This window comes from Alligator mississippiensis, chromosome 2 (assembly GCF_030867095.1).
Source record: "Alligator mississippiensis isolate rAllMis1 chromosome 2, rAllMis1, whole genome shotgun sequence".
NCBI lineage: Eukaryota > Metazoa > Chordata > Crocodylia > Alligatoridae > Alligator > Alligator mississippiensis.
Genome location: NC_081825.1, coordinates 179,542,348 through 179,562,164, shown reverse-complemented (window position 1 = coordinate 179,562,164; position 19,817 = coordinate 179,542,348). Strand labels below are relative to the sequence as shown.

Genomic DNA, 19,817 nt, shown 5'->3' with positions numbered 1-19,817 from the left:
GCTACTGATTGCCATGGTGCCCCAGGCACACCTGAAGACCTGGTGTGGGACTCTGGGCTTTGGCAGTACAGCAGGCAAGTCCACGCTTCCCGGCAATGTTTGCCACCACCTGGAGGGGTACCTGTGCCTATGCTACATGTCCCTGCCCCTGCAGGTGAGGGTGACATCGCCACTGGCATTGTTGCATTTTTCCACATGTAAGAGGCCCATGCCTGCCTAGCTGAGGGGGCACAGGCTGCTCAATAAAGTTTTGTACTACCTCCCACCTCCCTGCATGCCGTGGAGTAGCAATGGAGTAGCAAATTAACCACACTGTATTAATTTATTCTACAGTAAGTGTCTGCACATGTAAGTGGGGACACTTTGCTGTGCAGTCAGTTGGTCTATTGCAAGATAGGGGCTCACGTAGACGTTCCCTGTGTTTGTGCATGAGCATGTGCATGTGCAGACATGCATGTGGACCTATATATGTGTGTGAGTTCTGCATACATTCACATACTGTATATGATACAGGATAATGGAGGCAAAAGTGGTACACTATCAAAAGTGTTTGCTACGAAACTAATCAGTTCTAGGCATGCACACAAGAAATAGTTACACTGCTTTAAAAGTAAGAAGGGTGAGGCTAACCATGGTGCAACAGTATCCAGTGTTGCTGTTTTTTTTCTGTCTCTATCTAACCTGCAGTAAGGGATCCTACAGACCTGCACACTCGTTGGCCCACATTTACCTGTGAAGTATCCAAGATAACACTTTTTCCCAGGCTAATTGCAGCTAATTCAAGTTACTTGTCATTTAAGCTGTGTGTGAGAATTATTGTCCTGCACCTGTTTTGGTATGAATCAAAATCTAGGACAGTCAGATCCCATTTAAACCATACATCTGTTTTTACCCTCTGTGTAATTAAGCTACAGTAATTTACTTCCTTTTTTATTCAGGGGTAACTGACTGTGTTTTGATGTCACTTTCTGTGGTTTTTGTTGTGGCTAGACAAAACAGTTATACCTGAATGTGCTCCCAAGTGGTGAATCCCCCATCCTTCCCACCCCCCCACACACACATTCATTTTAAAATAGTACAAGTCTATCCATGCCCTCCGTTACTACTGCAGTTGCATTGGCTCTTCCTTTTTCTGCTGTGTTTTAATATGCAGCTTGCTTTGCAATTTTAAAAGGAAACAATTCTGGGAGCCAAAATATTCAGAGGCCCACTAATGAATGCAACACTTGTAGAGCTGCTATGTATTTGCACCTTGACTCCCATTTTAGAAAATCCTTTGAACAAGGAGCTGTACTGGGCTAAACAGTAACTGCTTTCAAGGACACAGGAAATGCAGAACCTGGATATCGAACTTGAAATTACTTCCTGGTATTGTTGATAGCAGTGCTATAGCATTTTAGCATGAAAAAAATTTCACCTTTGTTAGGGGCCGGAAGGGACCTCATGGATCATCTGGTCCAGCCCCCCTGCACTTGGGAGGAAAGACTGCTGGGATCAATCTGCCTAAACTACCACTCTTCAGCCTCAAGGTGAGCCCATAATGCTTATTATTGATCTTTCTCATGTTTCAGTCAGTCAGGGTCAGTGAAGGAAACCAGACCAGAGAAGGTGTGTACCAGGAACACTATCATATCTTGCTGTAAGAGAGGAGGTACATCTTCAAGATCATTATTTATTTATTTATTTGATAGTTTTAACTTCTGTGGGATGAGACTTTAAGGATGAACACTTGCCATTTGCTGGGGTCTCTACAGGGAGGTGAGAAAGCAGTGCTTGTTCCACTGCATCTCCCCTTTCCCCTTCCTACCTTCTAACTGCACAAACTTCCCACCCCAGAGCTCTGCTGCCCAGGGGGTGGTTCTGGCATCAAACCAGCTCCCACTCCCACCCCCCAGGTCATCACCTTCCCACCCCTAAGGGTGCAACCTTGTGCAAACAGCCTACAGAGCACATGCCAGCTATCCAGGTCACAGAGCATGGATGGGTCTAAGGGTGGGATCTAGGAGGAGTTGGGGTAAAAATTAGGTAGGAGCCAGATCAGGTCCCCATGAAATGGGGCTTCCTTCTTGGGGCAGGCACAGGAAGGTCTGCCCAAAGTGCCTTCCCTCACTGCTCCCACATCTCAGCCACTCCTGGAAGCATGACCAGCACCACACCTCAGTCCCAAATCCCAATTTACTGGAACATGAAACCTTATTTAATTTACTTAGTCTTTATTTTTTTTACTTCTTTTTTATTTGATCCTTTAGTGGCTGACTTCCTTCATTTCATCACCCTTCCCCCACCCCATTTCCTTTTCACTTCCTATTTCATTAACCACCCTCATCCTATTAACTCTCCACCTCCCAGCTTCATGTTCCTGCTCCTCTCTAATCCAACTCTTACACACCCGCACCTAAAGCAGGGATAGAAACCTGTCCTGGCCCACCAGCTCAGTAGTGACAGCTCACTGCTGCAGCTCCTAGTCAAGCCCCTGCTCACCAGCCCTTTAGTGGCAAGTCACAGCTGTGCAGGTTGGGGACAATTAGAGAAGACGTGACTGCTCCATATTCAAGCAAGCACTAACACAGATCAACATCTGAGCAGCTCAAAGTTCAACATCAGGTCCAGCCCCCGTGCACTTGGGCAGGAAAGACAGCGGGGATCAATGTGCCTAAACTACCTGTCTTCAGATTAAAGGTGAGCCCATAATGCTTATTATTAATCTTTTTCTTATGTTTCAGTCAGTCGGGGTCAGTGAAGGAAACCAGAGTTGTAGACCAAAGAAGGTGTGTACCAGGAACACTATCATCTCTTGCTGTAAGAGAGAAGGTACATCTTCAAGATCACTATGTAACTATTTGTTTTAACTTCTGTGGGATGAGACTTTAAAGGGTGAACACTTGCTATTTGCTGGGGTCTCTACAGGGAGGTGAAGACAAAGCAGTACTTGTTCCACTGCACCTCCCCTTTCCCCTTCCCGCCTTCTAAGTGGAGAAACTTTCCACCCCCTGAACTCTACTGCTCAGGGGGTGGTTCTGGCATCAAACCAACTCCCACTCCTGCCCCCAGGGTTGCTACCTTTGCACCCTTAAGGGTGCAACCTTGTGCAAACAGCCTACAGAGCACATGCCAGCTATCCAGGTCACAGGGTATGGACGGGTCCAGGAGTGGGGTCTAGGAGAAGTTGGGGTAAAAATTAGGTAGGGGGCAGATCACCCCATTTCCTTTTCACTTCCTATTTCATTATCCACCCCCATCCTGTTAATTCTCCAGCTCCCAGCTTCATGTTCCTGCTCCTCCCCAATCCATCTCTTACACACCTGCACCTAGAGCAGGGATAGAAACCTGCCCTGGCTCACCAGCTCACTAGTGACAGCTCACTGCTGCAGCTTCTAGTCAGGCCCCTGCTCACCAGCCCTTTAGTGGCAAGTCACAGCTGTGCAGGTTGGGGTCAATTAGAGAACGTGTGATTGCTCCATACTCATGCTAGCAGTAACACAGATTAGCATTTGAGCGCTCAAAGTCCAACATGTAATAAAATTGTTACACTGCATGAATAGGGGAAAAAACCTTGTCAGTCCCAACAAGTGACATGCACTGACAACTGTCCTGAAAGTTTCAGGTCGTTCCCTTCTCCGACTGGAAGCAGATTTCTCCACTCAAAGTGCTGATACAAGTCCTGCCCTTCTTGAGTCTCCATTTTGCCAGTGTTCATTGAGTACCTAAATGAGCTTGAAACAGTTTTTCTTAACATCTTTCGGGCTATCAAGTGGGGTTTTTCATGGGACTGTCCTGGTTCTAGCACTGTTCAATCTCTTTGTTAATGACTCAAAAGACCAAACTGAGTATATGTATAATAATCATGCTGATGGCATAAATTTGTTGAGGGGAAGCTGGCAGTTGTAAAACAGCAGGCAGTGGGATAGATAACTCCTATGGAGGTGAAACCATGGGGTAAGAATGGGGTTAAGAAACAGGGAGGGAGTACTCAGGTGAAATGCAGAGAAGACCAGGACAAACAAATACATTTCCTAAGTAAAAGGTCACATACAAGTAGCCAACCAGGCAACAAGAAAAAGTATTAGTGTTTTTATACTAATTCTACAAGTCTGAGATTGAAGTTGAGGGGCTTGAATGCTTAGCAGTAAATAACAATACTGACATAACAGAAATCTCAGAAACATGGTAGAATGAGGAAAATCAATGGGATGTTGTAATATCAGGATATAAGCTAAAAATCAGGATCCCTGATAATCACGGTATAAAACGGGTGCTAAAGGGTGACAGGGCTATTTCCGGGAAACTATATGCATTCTTTGCACCCGTCTTCACTGAGGAAATTGTTAGGGAGATTCTCTCACCAGATACACTCCTCTCCAGGAACAAACAAGTCAGTGTAGCTGATCCAAACTTAGGTTTGAATAGATGTTGCTGTAGAGAAAACTGGTAAAATAAACAGAAGGAAATCATGAGGATCTGATGGCATTCATCCTAGCATCCTGAAGGAGCTCAGATTAGAAATTGCTGAGCTCCTAACTGTTGTATGTGACCTATCACTAAAAACAGCTTTTGCACCAGAAGATTGGAGGACTGCCAAAGGGACTCTCATATTTTAAAAAGGCTCTATAGAGGATCCAAGAAACTACAGGCTGGTAAGTCTAACTTCTGCTCCCTGGAAAACTGGTAGAAACAATAGTAATAAAAAGAATTCACAGATTCACAGAAGTTTAGGGCTGGCAGGGACCTCGTGAGATCATCAGGTCTAGCCCCCTTGTTCTTGGCAGGAAAGACTGCTGGGGTCAAATGACCCTAGCAAGGTGTGCATCTAGTCTCCTTTTGAAGATCTCCAGAGTAGGTGCCTGCATCACTGCCTCTGGGAGTCTATTCCAAAGTCTGGTCACATGAACCATGAAGAAGGTTTTCCTTATATCTAGTCTGAAATCTTCTAGGATTTTATGACCATTGCTCCTGGTTTTCCCCTGAGATGCTTTGGTGAATAGTTGTTCACCTAGCTCCTGATACTCTTGCCTGATATATTTGTAAGCTGCCACCAAATCCCCCCAAAGTCTTCTCTTTTTACACTAGGCTGAACCATGGGTGACTGGTGCCTCCCAAGTCTGGGGACGCTGACAGGGGGGCAGGAGAGGGGCCCCCAGCGGCCAATTGCCGAGCCCAGAACCAGCAGCTGCAAAGCCAGAAATGCACTTCTGCTGGCACTTCTAGTTTCGCAGCTGGAGCTTCCAGCAGGTGCACGGTCAATCTCAGGGGGTGCACGTGCACCCATGTGCACCCCCTACATGTTGCCAATGGGCTGAACAGTCTCATATCTGTCAGCCTTTCTTCATATGGCTTGCTCTTCAGGCCTCTAATCAAATGAGTGGCTCTTCTCTGGACTCTCTCAAGCTTCTCCACATCCTTCTTGGAGTGTGGCACCCAAAACTGGATGCAGTACTCCAGCTGCGGTCTCACCAATGCCAGGTAGAGCAGGAGAATAACATCCTTAGTTTTGCTTGAGATGCTTTGGTTGACGCATACCAATGTATTATTTGCTGTGCTAACTGTAGCATCACACTGGTGGTTCATATTCGTTTTATGGTCAATTATGACCCCCAGGTCCTTTTCAATGTGCTACCATAGCACCACCGAGCCTGTAATTTGTTGTGGATTTTTCCTCCCTGGATGGAGCACTTTACACTTCTCAGTGTTGAACAGCATCTGGTTCTGGTCCGCCCAGCTAACTAATCTGTCTAGGTCCTCCTGATATGTCAGCCTATCCTGATGCATGGCCGCACTTCCCCACAGATTAGTGTCATTGGCAAACTTTGCCAGTGCGCGTTTCATCCCCACATCCAAATCACCGATGAAGATGTTGAAAAGCACTGGTCCAAGTATCGAACCCTGGGGGACCCCACTGGCTACCTTCCACCAGGTAGACACAGATCCATCTATTAGTACTCTCTGGGTCCGACCCGCAGGAAGTTTCCCATCCATCTGACCATTGAATTGTTGAACCCATAGTCCCCTAGTTTTACCTTGAGAGCCTCATGGGACACCAAGTCAAAGGCTTTCCTAAAGCCCAAGTACATGATGTCAGCAAATTGTTCAGTATATGGATGAACATGACTTGCTAGGGAGGAATCAACATGTTTTTGTTGAAGGGAAATCATGCCTCAGTGACCTGCTAAAATTCTGTGTCAGTGAGCAGGTGGACCAGGGTGATCCAGATGACACAGTATATCTGGAGTTACAAAAACCCTTTGACAAGGCCCCCCATCAGAGGTTCTGGTCAGGTTTCAGTACTACAGAAAAGGATCTGGGGCTTGCAGTGGACCACAAGATTAATATGAGTCAACAGGATGATATTGGTGCAAATAACCCTATATCACGATGGGATGTATTAACAGAACTGTGATATGCAAACCACAGAAAGTGATTATTTTACTGACTTCAACACTAGTTTAGCCTCACTTTATGTACTATGTCCAGTGTTGGGCCTTGCACTTTAGGAAAGATGTAGAGTAATTGAAAAAATTTCAGCAGAGAACAAACAAAGTATATGAATCAAATTCTAGAAAATATGATATATAAAGAAAAGTTGAAAGAGCTGGGATAACTTACCCTGGAGAAGGTAAGACTAAAAGAGGAATTAAAAAGAATCTTCAAAAACAGAATATATTATTGTTATAAATAGGATGGTAACAGATTATTTTCAGTATCCAGAGAAATATAAGACCATCAGCCTGACTTCTATCCCGGGGAAGATCTTAGAAAAGTTTATTAAAGAGGCCATCCTTAATGGACTGGCCAACGCCAACATCTTAAGGGATAGCCAGCACGGGTTTGTTGCAGGTAGGTCTTGCTTGACCAATCTCATTTCCTTCTACGACCAGGTGACCTATCACCTGGACAAGGGAGATGAGATTGATGTCATATATCTTGACTTCAAAAAAGCCTTTGATCTGGTGTCCCATGATCGTCTCTTGGAGAAACTGGCCAATTGTCGCCTTGGGTCCTCCACGATCCACTGGCTGGAAAATTGGCTCTGGGGTCGGACCCAGAGGGTAGTAATTGATGGAAGTCACTCATCGTGGTGTCCGGTGACCAGTGGGGTCCCCCAGGGCTCTGTCCTTGGACCCATACTGTTCAACATCTTCATTAATGATGTGGACACTGGAGTCAGAAGCGGACTGGCCAAGTTCGCAGATGACACCAAACTTTGGGACAAAGCATCCACACCAGAAGACAGGCGGATGATCCAGGCTGACCTGGACAGGCTCAGCAAGTGGGTGGACGAGAATCTGATGGTGTTCAACGCCGATAAATGCAAGGTTCTCCACCTTGGGAAAAAAAACCTGCAGCATCCTTATAGGCTCGGCAGTGCTAAGTTGGCTAGCACTATGGAAGAAAGAGACTTGGGGGTCATCATTGACCACAAGATGAACATGAGCCTGCAATGCGATGCTGTGGCTAGTAAAGCGACCAAAACACTGGCTTGCATCCATAGATGCTTCTCAAGCAAATCCCGGGACGTCATTCTCCCCCTGTACTCGGCCTTAGTGAGGCCGCAGCTGGAGTACTGCGTCCAGTTTTGGACTCCACAATTCAAAAAGGATGTGGAGAAGCTTGAGAGAGTCCAGAGAAGAGCCACGCGCATGATCAGAGGTCAGGGAAGCAGACCCTACGATGACAGGCTGAGAGCCCTGGGGCTCTTTAGCCTGGAAAAGCGCAGGCTCACGGGTGATCTAATGGCCACCTACAAGTTTATCACGGGTGACCACCAGTATCTGGGGGAACGTTTGTTCACCAGAGCGCCCCAAGGGATGACGAGGTCGAATGGTCACAAACTACTACAAGATCGTTTCAGTCTGGACATAAGGAAGAATTTCTTTCCTGTCCGAGCCCCCAAGGTCTGGAACAGCCTGCCACCGCAGGTCGTTCAAGCGCCTTCATTGAACACCTTCAAGATGAAACTGGATGCTTATCTTGCTGGGATCCTATGACCCCAGCTGACTTCCTGCCCTTTGGGCAGGGGGCTGGACTCGATGATCTTCCAAGGTCTCTTCCAGCCCTAATGTCTATGAAATCTATGAAATCATTACTAGCAATGGTTTTAATTGCAAAAAGGGAAATTTAGGATGGTTATTAGAAAGAACTTTCTAGGTAGACAGGTGGTTAAGCATTGGAATAGATTTCCTAGAGAGGCTGTTCAATCTTCTTTACTGAAAGTTTTAATGTGCAAACTAGACAAACATGTGGCTGGGATGGTTTAGACAGAGATGTTCCTGCCTCGAATAGGGGGCTGGATTAGATGATCCCCTGCAGTCCTTTCCAGTTCTGTTTTTCTAGGACTATATTAAATACTTAAGCCAGGAAGATGTACCAATGGGCATCAAAGGAGGACTGAATTGCTATGCCTACTAATGATCTCAAGCTATTTTTATAATGAACTCCTACAATGGGAAGCCACAGTGGAAGAGGAGCAAGGCACAGAAGATCAGAACATGCTCTGTTCACCCTCCCTTTCAGCATCCACACTCTGTCTCTGTGAACGACATGGTACTGGGAGACATGGGACCTATAATCTAAACCAGTAAATGTCCTTTCTTATGTGCAGTGGTCATACATTGGATTGAGGTGTTATTAGCTATGTGTCATAATAATGTCTACCTCTCTCAAAACACAGTCAACATATCTACTTGTGAATCGGGTGGATATAAATAACCTACTGATATCACTACACTACATTTCTTACTACTGGATAAGAAAAATGTTCTGACCCCGCATTAGTTATTAATGCTAGACTTTCTGTAATATTTTAGTTGAGTTACCTGATGCAAAATGATGGGAAACCAACGAACTAGAATCAGTGATCTGCTCTCACGTGCCCTTGAGGACCTTTCTGAAGATAACTTTGAGAGGTTTAAAGACAAACTGTTGCATTCTGACTTTAAGGGGAAAGGTAACATTTCCCAAAGTCGGCTGGAGGATGCCACCAGGATAGCTACTAAGAATCTCCTGCTGGGATTCTATGGTGAAGACGCTTCAGTTGATGTGACAATAGAAGTTTTAATTTGGATTAATTGCAGAGATGTTGCGGCCAAGCTCAGAGAAGAGAGAGAAAAAGGTAAGAAACCTCAAGTTACTGTAGCACCTGTGAATCTTTCCCCAGGAATCTACCCCAAGGCTGATGGCTCCAGTATGGAGCTCTAATTCCCATCATGATGCCAGGGGGATGTTAACCCAAAACATCCAGAGTTGTCTAGACTCTCTGGTGTTCTTTGCTCTTCTCGTACTAATCAGAGGGCATGAGGAGAGAAGAAGTTGGGGAAAGAATACCTAGAGCACACTCCAAACTTTTGGATTACATACTGGAGACCATTGGCAGGTGCTGAAAGTTAGAATAAACCAGAGACAGCTCTCACCTGTGCCAATGCTGGGCCAGAGAAGCTAAGATCTGGAAGTGATTCTGTTGGCAGCAGAGACTGCTCCTGGTATGACTCTGCTCCCAGTCAGCTGAGTGTCTCTGATGACTTTTTGGTGTCACAAGCAGGGAGGGGCTTTCTATTCTGGGCTATATTAGACTTAAATAAATGAATTCAGTGAAATACACACAGCCACATATCTAACCACACTGCAGTGCCAGAGGCACTGATCTGCTTTTTTTTTAGCATCCCATAAGAAGGTAAGACCCAAGTGCCAGTAGGAAACCCATTTTCAGTGTGTTACTGTGCAGTCATTTAGTAATTACATGCACAAGTACTAAATGACTGTGCAGTAACCAGAGTTACTGAGCAGTAGCATCACCAAACAACTTTTAGGCGATGTTAACTGCACAGTAGCTCATTACTGCCACACAGTAGCATCACACCCCGCTTCATGCTGCATGGAGCTACTGTGCAGTAGTAATGAGCTACTGAGTAGTCAGCATCTCATTTAGACATGGCCACAGTGTATTTTTGGTCACCTATAGAGTATTTTTTATGCAAATGCCCCTCTTTATATAACGTGGATTTCCGACTTACCCATCCTAAAAACGTAGGCAGGTGACTACATCTTAGATACAATCCTTCTAAGAAAAAGTTTCCCTCTGGGTACGCTCACCAAATCTATGCGACTGACAAGCACAGAAAGGATCTCCCTGTATTCCTCTGATGATGAGGCCAGCTCATTGTGTAAAGTGCAGATACGTCATGAACAAAATCATGCAGAGGCAGGCCTCCCTCACAGAACTTCCTGTATCACACTCGCCAGACTGAATCCCACCCAATGCCAGCTAGCAGCAGAGTCCTTTTCAATATGGAAATGGTTTTCATGCACCATAAACCTTGTTTCGTAGCAGGATGACAACAACCCTTTTCAAGTGGCAGAGATCCCTTTTCTCTCAGCCCCTTCCCAAGATACACTAAAGTCAGCAGATCAGGCAGTCACCTGGGGTCCTGCAGCTCTGAATCTAGCAGAACAGAGACTTCAATTTGGGTTTCCCACATCCTAGGTGAGTGCCCTGGACATGGCAGGGTTTCTGTTTTGGGAAGGCTCTGTTTCTGGTTTTAACCAAAACCTTTGTCCTGGTTTTGATCAAGCATTGCATCCTTGACCTACGAATTATTTCCCGCCATAACTCCTAGATCCACCCCTTCAGAGAGTTTCAACTTTAGCAAATCAGCAATCTGCAACAAAAGCCTGTGCTGATAATTCCCAATCTGTTCTACCCTTCATTGTTTGCCTCTCTCAAATCTAGCACAGGCCATGCACTCAGTCCCTAGGTGGCTGTACACACAAAGACTATGAATTCTAAAAATGTTCAAATGTGGTTTTCCTTTCAGATCTGGGCCTGAACGAGAAAATATCTGAGATGTCAATAGAAGGTAAGGGGTCCTCTCTTGGGAGGTACCTAGGCATATGGGTCTTGCTTCATAAGGATACTTCTGGAATAATACACACACACACTCCTGCAGATATGGGGATACCATGGATACTGAAATATAGTTACATGCCATCAGTCTGCGCTGTAATGATATAAATGGTGTAAACCATAATAACATGCAAAGTAAAAGGCCTTCTTTGGGGGGTTTTCAACAGCAGCTGACACCAGGCTCTTGGATACTTCCTTGTCCTGGTTTCCTTCAAAACAAAACCAGACAAACGTACGTGAAGCAGAGAGGAGAGACCATCAGAGAGAGGAAAATGCAGCTGCATTATCTGATGCTGACTTTTGCAGCCCTACCTCCTTCAGTGGGATATCATCTACAGGACGCATGACTACAAAAATAATTGCAAATATGTTTTTTCCTACTCTACACTATGTATCCCTGCAGCCTTGCTATTAACATCATCAGTTGACATTCACTTTTCTCATGAAGCTTGAAACAAGTCATTAAACACTTCAGCCTAATCCACATCATCCATTATTACCTTCCTCTTCCCATTCAGTAGAGGGATTTTCCCTGGTCTCCCTGTTTCTACAGAACTACAGTTTTAAGAAAAACACCTTGCAGGACAAGACATTAATCTTATCTATGATGTGGCAGCAGCAGTACCTGTTTGCTGGGGCAGATTTCAGTGGATGTGCTTTATTGCAGCTTGGTGTGACTGTGCTTCAGTCAGGTTCCTTGGGCAGTCTGCTAGGAGAACTGCTTAGAAGAGTAAGTCCGCTTTGCACCCATCAGTGTGAAAACCAAATGTAATGGAGTAATTTTGGTGGCTAGGTCTGAAGATCTATGCAAAGCTAATTATTATAAACAAAACCATGTGAATGAGAAACCATGAAATGCCATGTAGCCCTTGCTGATTATACAGTCAGTTTTTTGCAGTTTTAAATAGAAAACAGATTCCACCTGAGAGGTGGCTGCATTTCAGTGATGGGTGAAGCCATTTATGTGGTCTTTGCTCACCAGAGTCACTTCAATAAGATCAGTAAAACATGGGAAATTAAATAGCTTGGGTATCTTTTCCAGTGAAAGAGTTGATAGAAATGTAATGTGCTATATGGAAAATATGTCTTCATTTTCACTGGCATGTTAATGCTTCACTGTTTCTAATGCTTCATGTCACCAATTTAGATTACAGAGTGAAATATAAGGAACATATACACAGAGAGTACCAACAAATAAAAGACAGGAATTCTCGTTTGGGTGAAGGTACACTTCTAAACAGCAGATACACAAAACTGATTATTGTCAATCAATATCGTCCTGAAAAGGAAAGAGAACATGAAATAATGGCCATGGGACAGAGGCATGCAGAAATCATGAATGAACAAGCCAGGTCCTCGATCACCATAAATACCCTCTTTAGGCCGGAGAGAGATGCACAAGCACCACGGCTTGTTGCGCTGGTGGGAGCTGCAGGGATTGGGAAAACAATGACAGCACTAAAGATCATGTTGGACTGGGCAACTGGAAAGCTCTACAAGAAACAGTTTGACTATGTTTACTACATCAACTGCAAGGAAATGACCCTTCTTACTCAGGAGCGAAGCGTGGCTGACATGATTTTGAAAAGTTATCCAACTAATAAGGCACCAATTGAACACATTCTGGCAAACCCCGAAAAAATCCTATTCGTAATTGATGGTTTTGATGAACTGAGATTTGCCTTTGATCAACCTGAAAGTGATTTGTGCTCTGATCCCAGGAAGAAGCAGTCAGTGGAAATCATACTCAACAGCTTATTTAGGAGAACAGTTCTCCCCGAATGCCACCTGATAATCACTACCAGGCCAACTGCTCTGGGGAAACTGGAGAAGTGCTCAAAGTGTTTTCGTTATGCAGAAATACTTGGATTTTCTGAGAAAGAGAGAAGGGAATATTTCCAGAACTTCTTTGAAAATGAAAAAGAAGCGTCAGACGCCTTTAACTTTGTCAGTAAAAATGAAATTCTCTTTACCATGTGCTTTGTGCCCATTGTGTCTTGGATCATCTGCACGGTTCTGAAACAGCAGATGGACAGGGGTAAAGATCTTGCACAGACTTCAAAGACCATCACAGGTGTGTATCTGTACTATTTTCTCAGTTTAGTGGAGTCTTCTGGCAGCAATTCAAAGCCACAGATGCAAGCTCATTTAAGGAGACTTTGCTCCCTGGCTGCTGATGGGATCTGGGAGCAGAAAATACTCTTTGAGGAAGAAGAAATCAAAAAGTATGGCTTAGATAAGGCAGACTTTCTCCCCCTCTTTTTGAATGAGAACATTTTTCAAAGAGACCTTGACTGTGTGAGTACTTACAGTTTCATTCATTTAAGTTTCCAGGAGTTTTTTGCAGCTTTGTCCTATGCCCTGGAGGGGAATGAGGATACAGTAAAGCATGCAGTAACTCCCAAAGGAGAAGTGAAATCTCTGCTACAAGAATATGGGAAGTCTAAAAATTACTTAATGCTAACAGTGCGATTTTTGTTTGGCTTATTAAATATGGACAGAAGGAAGGACATAGAGAAAAAACTTGGCCATAAAATGTCACCCAATCTTCAGACAGACTTAGTGACATGGTGTAGTTCATCTAGTATATATTCCAGAGAGAGATACGTTAGTTTTGAGATACTTTACTGTTTGTATGAAACCCAAGAAGCACAGTTTGCAAAACATGCATTGGCCAGTTTGACAGACCTAAAGATATATAGACGAGAATGGATACACATGGATCAAATGGTTCTTTCATTCATTGTAAAAAGTCACCAAGAACTGGAGTCACTTGTTTTTGTTCAGTGTGACTTTAACATTGAAGGCCACCAGGATAAAGAATTTCTTTGGCTTGTGAAGTGGTTTTATCAGTAAGTATTATATGATCAGAGATACCTGAATTTTTTTACATAGAACCCAATTTCCCTTTGTTTTGCTAAATAACAAGTGGGTGGCTGACCTATGACACCATAATTCTGTTACTTCATCAAGGTAATGTTGCAACTGTTGTAGATTTCTTGGATTCACACCAGGAAAAGTTCAGCTTCCATTTCCTTACCTTATGTACTTTTTATTTCTTTGTTCTCTGTGGCTGCAATGTTTGGTAGAGTCATGGGGGGGCGGGGGGAGGGCAGGATGTGATAACAAAAGTGCCATTTAGAGAAGCATTGGGTAAAGTGAGTAGGCTTTGCACCAATAGTTTTATGAGGTCAACAGCTGCTTACTTGTCCATTCGGTGATTTTGAAAATTCCTTCATCGCAGAGCAATGAAAGTGCAAGGAAACAACCATGGAAGCAGAAAGAAGCATGATTGTGTAGCCCAGTGGTTAGGGTACTCTGCTGGTTAAGAGAAAGCTCTCATTACAGTCAAAGCTCTCAGGGAATCCCATGACAATGGAAAACTGCAGGCTGGGTTACAAAGATGACAAATAGTGGTAGGAGAGAGGGTATTTTTGAATGAGTTAGTTTATAGATTTTCCTTTCAAGTGGTCACCATAACAATAAGAAGCAAAGCTTCATTCAAGTAACAAGGACCATACAGAAAAACTGTGTGTGGAAAATTATCTGGGATAAAGCATTCAGGAACTGATTTCATTTAGCTGAAATAATATAATGGGATAAGAACAGGTCTGTAACAGTGGTCTTAGCCTTCAGAATGTTTTTCTTTGATAGACTAAATGAATGAAGAAATCTGAGTGAGTTTGAGAGCTAAAGGAGTTAAATGTACAAGCATCATGGCATTACTTAAAGCAAAAATCCAAATCCTATCTTGACCTTGTGTCCCAAGAGAAAAGAAAACATTGGTAGAAAAGAGTTACAGAACTGCAGGGATGAAAAAAGAGCCTTAAACAGGTCATTAAGACTAAGCAGAGGCTCTACAGGGAATGGAAAATGGGATTGATAAGTAAGGAGGAATATGTTTTTTAAGTCAAAGAATTCCAGAATAAAATAAAAATTGTTGCATATTAAGAATAAGAATATTTAATAGTAACACTTCTTCAGCCATGGAAAGAGGCTGAAGGGAAAGAGCCATGGGGGAAAAAATTTAAGATACTACACACTGACGATACAGTGAAGATCAAGGATAACGTTGAGGTGTCCCAAGAACCAAATTAATATTTTTATTCATAAGGATGAAGATGTAATTGCAGACATTGATGGCACACCTCATGGCAGTGAGACCCCAGTTGTGTCTCACTAAAGTACCTACACTTGAGGTGGAAGCAAGACTTAGACTGCTTTCTGTTGCAATATTAGAGGGCTCAAGCAAACTCCATCTTAGCACTGAGCACTCAAAACAGCAGTTCTTTCAAATGGACCTTTGCTGAATCTGTCAATTCAGTGATAGTAAACTATGACTGGAAAATAGAGAATGTGGTGTTAATTTTTTTTTAAAAAGGAGAAAGTGATACAGGGCTGTTAGCTTAACTTCAATAGTATATAAAGTCTGAGAAAAAAAATCTTAAAAGAAAGAACAGTTACAGATATGGAAATAAATGGAAATGGGAAAAGCATTATTTCAGGATGCTTGGAGCATATTTGGCTGCATGGCAGACCAACTACAACATGAAGGATGGAAGATGGAGGATATTTGTCCCAATTATCCTATTAGGTGGTGGTTACTATACTCTCCTGTCCTGGGAGGTGTGAGGTATGGATTTGAAACCCCTGAGGCTAAGGAGAGACCAGGACACAGGTCTTGCAGTTCCTGGGTGAGTGCTCTAACCACTAGGATACTTTGCAAATGGCCAGCACCGCTAGCACTATGTCAGTCAGGCACCTACCCTCAAAAGATGACCCCGTATTCTGGATCCCAAGTCAACAGAGGCATCTAATGTGCTCTAAATCCTAGAAAAGCAGCAAAGCTCCAGAGAAAGGTGGGAGCTCTGCTTAATGCTTCTTATTGGCTGGTTTCTAGTGGCTCCCTGCTCAAGGCCTGGGTTCCCTGAATGATCCTTTGAGGCACCTAGGAACTCTCACTGCTTGCACAGGGGACAAGGGACCTAACGTTATCACCTTAATTCCTCCAACTGTTGCAGAGCACCTCAATTTTTTTATTTTTCCCATTTAAATATGAGGCAGAGAGAGACCCTTCAGGATCTCACCCTGTCTGGATTTTCAGTACCCTCTTCTGGTATGAGACATAATTGTTGATGGGGGAGATTACAGTGAATTAAGACTAACACTTGAGTCATGTGGAAGTATTGTCACACCACCCACCAAAGTATTGTGAGGCTGAAGAATTAAAAGCAGTTGTGGAGCAAAATGAAAAAGGGTATTCTCTCTTTCTAGGGGGAAACAAAAGCATTCATCAGTTTACCCACTGTGTCAAGCACTGAAGGACCCAGACTGTAAAATAAAGAAACTGCAGTAAGAAACATCTTCCTTTTTTTAAAAAAAACCCACCTTATTTCTGCTGTTCTCCTAGCAGTTCCACAGTTTGGCCACTCACTGTCTACCATGACTGATATAGTGACTACAGGGAATTTTCAACCCAATTCAGAATGAGCTTAACTTTTCACTCGATGATTCAGATTCTTAACTTCTCTCATAGTTCCATTAATTAGCGCACACCAGCATGGGTTTCAGAGATGCCTGACACCAAGGTATCTAAGCTATATTCATGTACGCATATTTAATATACATGCACATGTATCAGATCTCATTTCTCCCACATGCAAATGCAAAGGGTGAGGGTTGGGGTGTGCTTCCTTCTCACTTGCCTGGGCCACCAACTCTTTTTTCATTTTCTTCACTTTCTTATCCCTTCCACTCTCCATCTCCTGCTAACTCTGGTGATATTACTAGGAAAGACTTTAGCTAAGTCATATCCATGTAGTTGGTTTGATCAGTGCCAAGCTGGGCTCACTCCAATCCCCTCTCACAAGGGGATCTACAGTCAGGTTCTAGACATGGAGAACAATCCGCTTCAGTGTCCAGGGTCTACACTTGGGCTTCTCTTGTTGGACTGTCCTTGTGGAGCCCAAGTGTCTGGTGTGATAAAGGATGGACAAGCAACCTCTAAGACTGCCTGTAATAGAGACTGTTGGCCTTGGCAGCAGCAGCTCCCTAACATTTGTAATGGTGCAAATTCACACCCATGTATGCTGACAGCAGTGCACATGGGACCCCGTTACTTTTGGCATCCACCTTATTCAGAGATAGTGCAATCACATACTGTGTATCACTATGTCCCTCTTACTCTTAGAACATTTAAGGACCACAGTGGTTAAGCTATATGGCTTTATAGCAAAAATGACCAATCCCATTATTGGATGGAGTACAGTGAGTTGAAGTTACCATGTGTACAACAGCAATGATCCTGATACTAGAATTCAAGTGGTTAAAAGGAAATCACAGGTTCTTATCTTTCCTCTCAGGCTCCTATATTTTTATCCACTGCATACCTGTTGCATAAATAGTCTGAGGCAGTATCGAAACCCATGACTTTCTCACTCGCAGTATTGTTTCTGTAAGCTTGGGCTAGGCCCCCTGAAAATAACCAAAGCTGTCAAAAATGGTGACATAAACATGCACAAAAGTCTTACTCATATATGTTACTTCCCAATAAATATGCAATAAATATATGGTAAAGCCCAGCATCTATTCTGTGTGAAGAGAAAGTACTGCAAAGGGAGCAGTAGCAATGCCCACATTAATCTGTCACAGGGGAAGATATACTCTGTTCTTCTTTATCTCTCCCCCATGACCAGGGTTCTCCTCTCAGAGTAACCACAGTTTTAGGAGATCTCTACTGATGGAGGAGGCTAGAAATCCCACATATCAGAACAGCATTTGGAAGATGTTAGGGATCAGGAGGGCTCAAGTGTGGAGGCAAAGGGATCTGTGAAGCCTCCACAGGGAAGGAAAACGAGAAGTTAGTTATTTTCAAAGTGGGTCACAGGGCACCCTGGGATGCTCTGACATCCTTTCAAGAATGCCGCAAAGTGCCCTGTAATATGAACACTGTCAGGTGTCCAAATATGATTCACCAGATAAACCCAGAGGTTTCAAACAGGAATCCATAGTGTCAAAAATATTCTGACTTGCTGTCGTCTTTCTGAGTTCTGTGCAAGAGAAGATTTGCTCTGATATTTTTCCCTGGTAGAAAACAAGTAAAAACTAAAAGCTGCCTTTTCCTAAGGGGTGCCTGACTAACCGTGCTTAGTCACTATCCTTGAGGAACATATAGCCATATCCATAGCCACACTGCTGTCATGTTTATGCTTGCTGACTGCTAGCTCTGTCATGAGCCCAGGGCTTTCAGGAGTTGCAGAAACTCACAGAAATCTTTTCTGAATATAGCAGGGTCCCTGAAAGAGCCACGCTAAGCAGCCCACATAGTCACTGACATCTTAGGAACTCTTTGCTGTACAGATTTCAGGAAGCCCTCTTGCCCTGGGGCTCTCCTTCCTTTTTCTCTCCCTTTGATCCCTGGTCCCAGAGGAAAGGTTGTTGGGAGGATGTCTGTGTGGTGGGTGGCAGTTGTCTTCCCTCTCCAGGCTGGAGGGTCAGAGCTGGGAGAGGCAGATCCAGGAGGCAGCTGTGTTCTGCAGGGAGCAGCAGAGCCTGCACCAGCAGGTGGAGGATCTCCCAGCTCCCTGCTTGAAGCCTGGCCCTGTTGTCTGGGGAGGTAGGTCTCCAGCACCCATGGCCCTGATTCTATTGGAGCACACCTTGTTGTGGGTGATTAGTGCCAAAGCAATCAGATAGCTTACCAGCTGAGTGGGTGGAACTGTAGGACCCGCCTTCTCCCCATGCTGAACTGTGATTGGCCAGGGGGTATGGACAAGGGCAGTGTTTAGAAAGGAAGTCTCACTCTCTCCATTGAAGTTTGGGGCTCTCCCTGAATGGGTTCTCCTTGCTGATTGGCCAAAGGGGAAGCACAAGCATAAGCCAGAAGCCACACCCCAACTTGTTTGCCATTAAGCAAGGAGTGAGTCATCTTGCAGGGCATCTAGCCTGTTTTCAGTGCTGATGGATCAGGGATATGGGTTATGGGCAGGGCCTTCTGCCACAGCACCTGTGAGGAGCCCCATTCCCAATGTGTGTGCATCTCTCTCCTCTGCAGTTTTCAGTTTTGCAAGCTCAAAGGCACTTGCTGCAGGGATCTCGCTGCTGTTTTTAGCAACAATTGGCATCTGAAAGAGCTGAAGCTGTATAAGAGCGATCTGGGGTATTTTGGATTGAAGCAGCTATGCGAGGGACTGAAACAGCCAGACTGCAAGTTACAAAGCCTGCAGTAAGTAACATTTCACTTCCTCTGTATATACACCAGGGTCCTCTGTGTAGAGCAGGGGTAGGCAACTTTTTTTGGCCGGAGTGCCAAAAAACCCACAATGTCTACCTTGGAAGGTGTCAGAGTGCTGGCATGCCAGAAAAAGAAAAGGGGGGTGGGGTACATGACAGGATGCACTGGATATTAGTATATTTAATAAATCATAAATGTTGCCTTTGTTGTTGTGTATTCCGTTTTTGTTGAGCATGTTGCAATGAGAGAGAGAAAAAAAAGAGAAATAAGAGAAAGAGGAGAGAGAGAGAGAGAGAGAGAAAAAGAGAGAGAACCAGACACACACACATGCACACAGAGAACCACATGCACAAACACAGAGAACCAGAACATACCCAGAACAGACACCTGTGTGTACACACAGACACAAAGAACCAGATGTGTGGGCACACGGAGCCAGGCTCCTGGGCCACTGGACAAAGTCCGACCCAAAAATGCGCTGTGCTGCCCCGGGGAGCCAGCCCCCAGGCTGCAGCACAGCTGGCTGAGACCCCGGCCAGGAGCACAATCACCCACCCACCCCACACAGCTAAGCTCACAAAAAGTGCAGCGCTCCTGGCAGGGGGCAGCACCAGCCTAATCTTGGTGGAGGGCTGGGCTGGGCTGGGCTAGAAGCAGGTAAGAGTCAGGCAGGCTCAGCTGTAAGCCATG

The 19,817-nt window shown here is 44.4% G+C and overlaps 1 protein-coding gene across 2 annotated transcripts in view; it reads left to right on the top strand.

The window, feature by feature from the left end:
• The first annotated feature begins 1,247 nt into the window (after positions 1-1,247).
• Positions 1,248-19,817, top strand: part of LOC102571600 (NACHT, LRR and PYD domains-containing protein 3) — a 32,467-nt gene continuing 13,897 nt past the window's right edge. Inside the window, exons 1-7 of one of the 2 annotated variants that reach the window (XM_059722514.1) lie at positions 1,248-1,529; positions 2,724-2,811; positions 8,802-9,106; positions 10,806-10,847; positions 12,042-13,746; positions 16,169-16,246; positions 18,948-19,118. In XM_059722514.1, the coding sequence (XP_059578497.1) occupies positions 8,821-9,106; positions 10,806-10,847; positions 12,042-13,746; positions 16,169-16,246; positions 18,948-19,118 (2,282 nt within the window). In that variant the 5' untranslated portion in view covers positions 1,248-1,529; positions 2,724-2,811; positions 8,802-8,820. Of the gene's footprint in view, positions 1,530-2,364; positions 2,680-2,723; positions 2,812-8,801; positions 9,107-10,805; positions 10,848-12,041; positions 13,747-16,168; positions 16,247-18,947; positions 19,119-19,817 lie in introns of those variants that run through there. The other variant, XM_059722515.1, reaches the window with a different exon arrangement.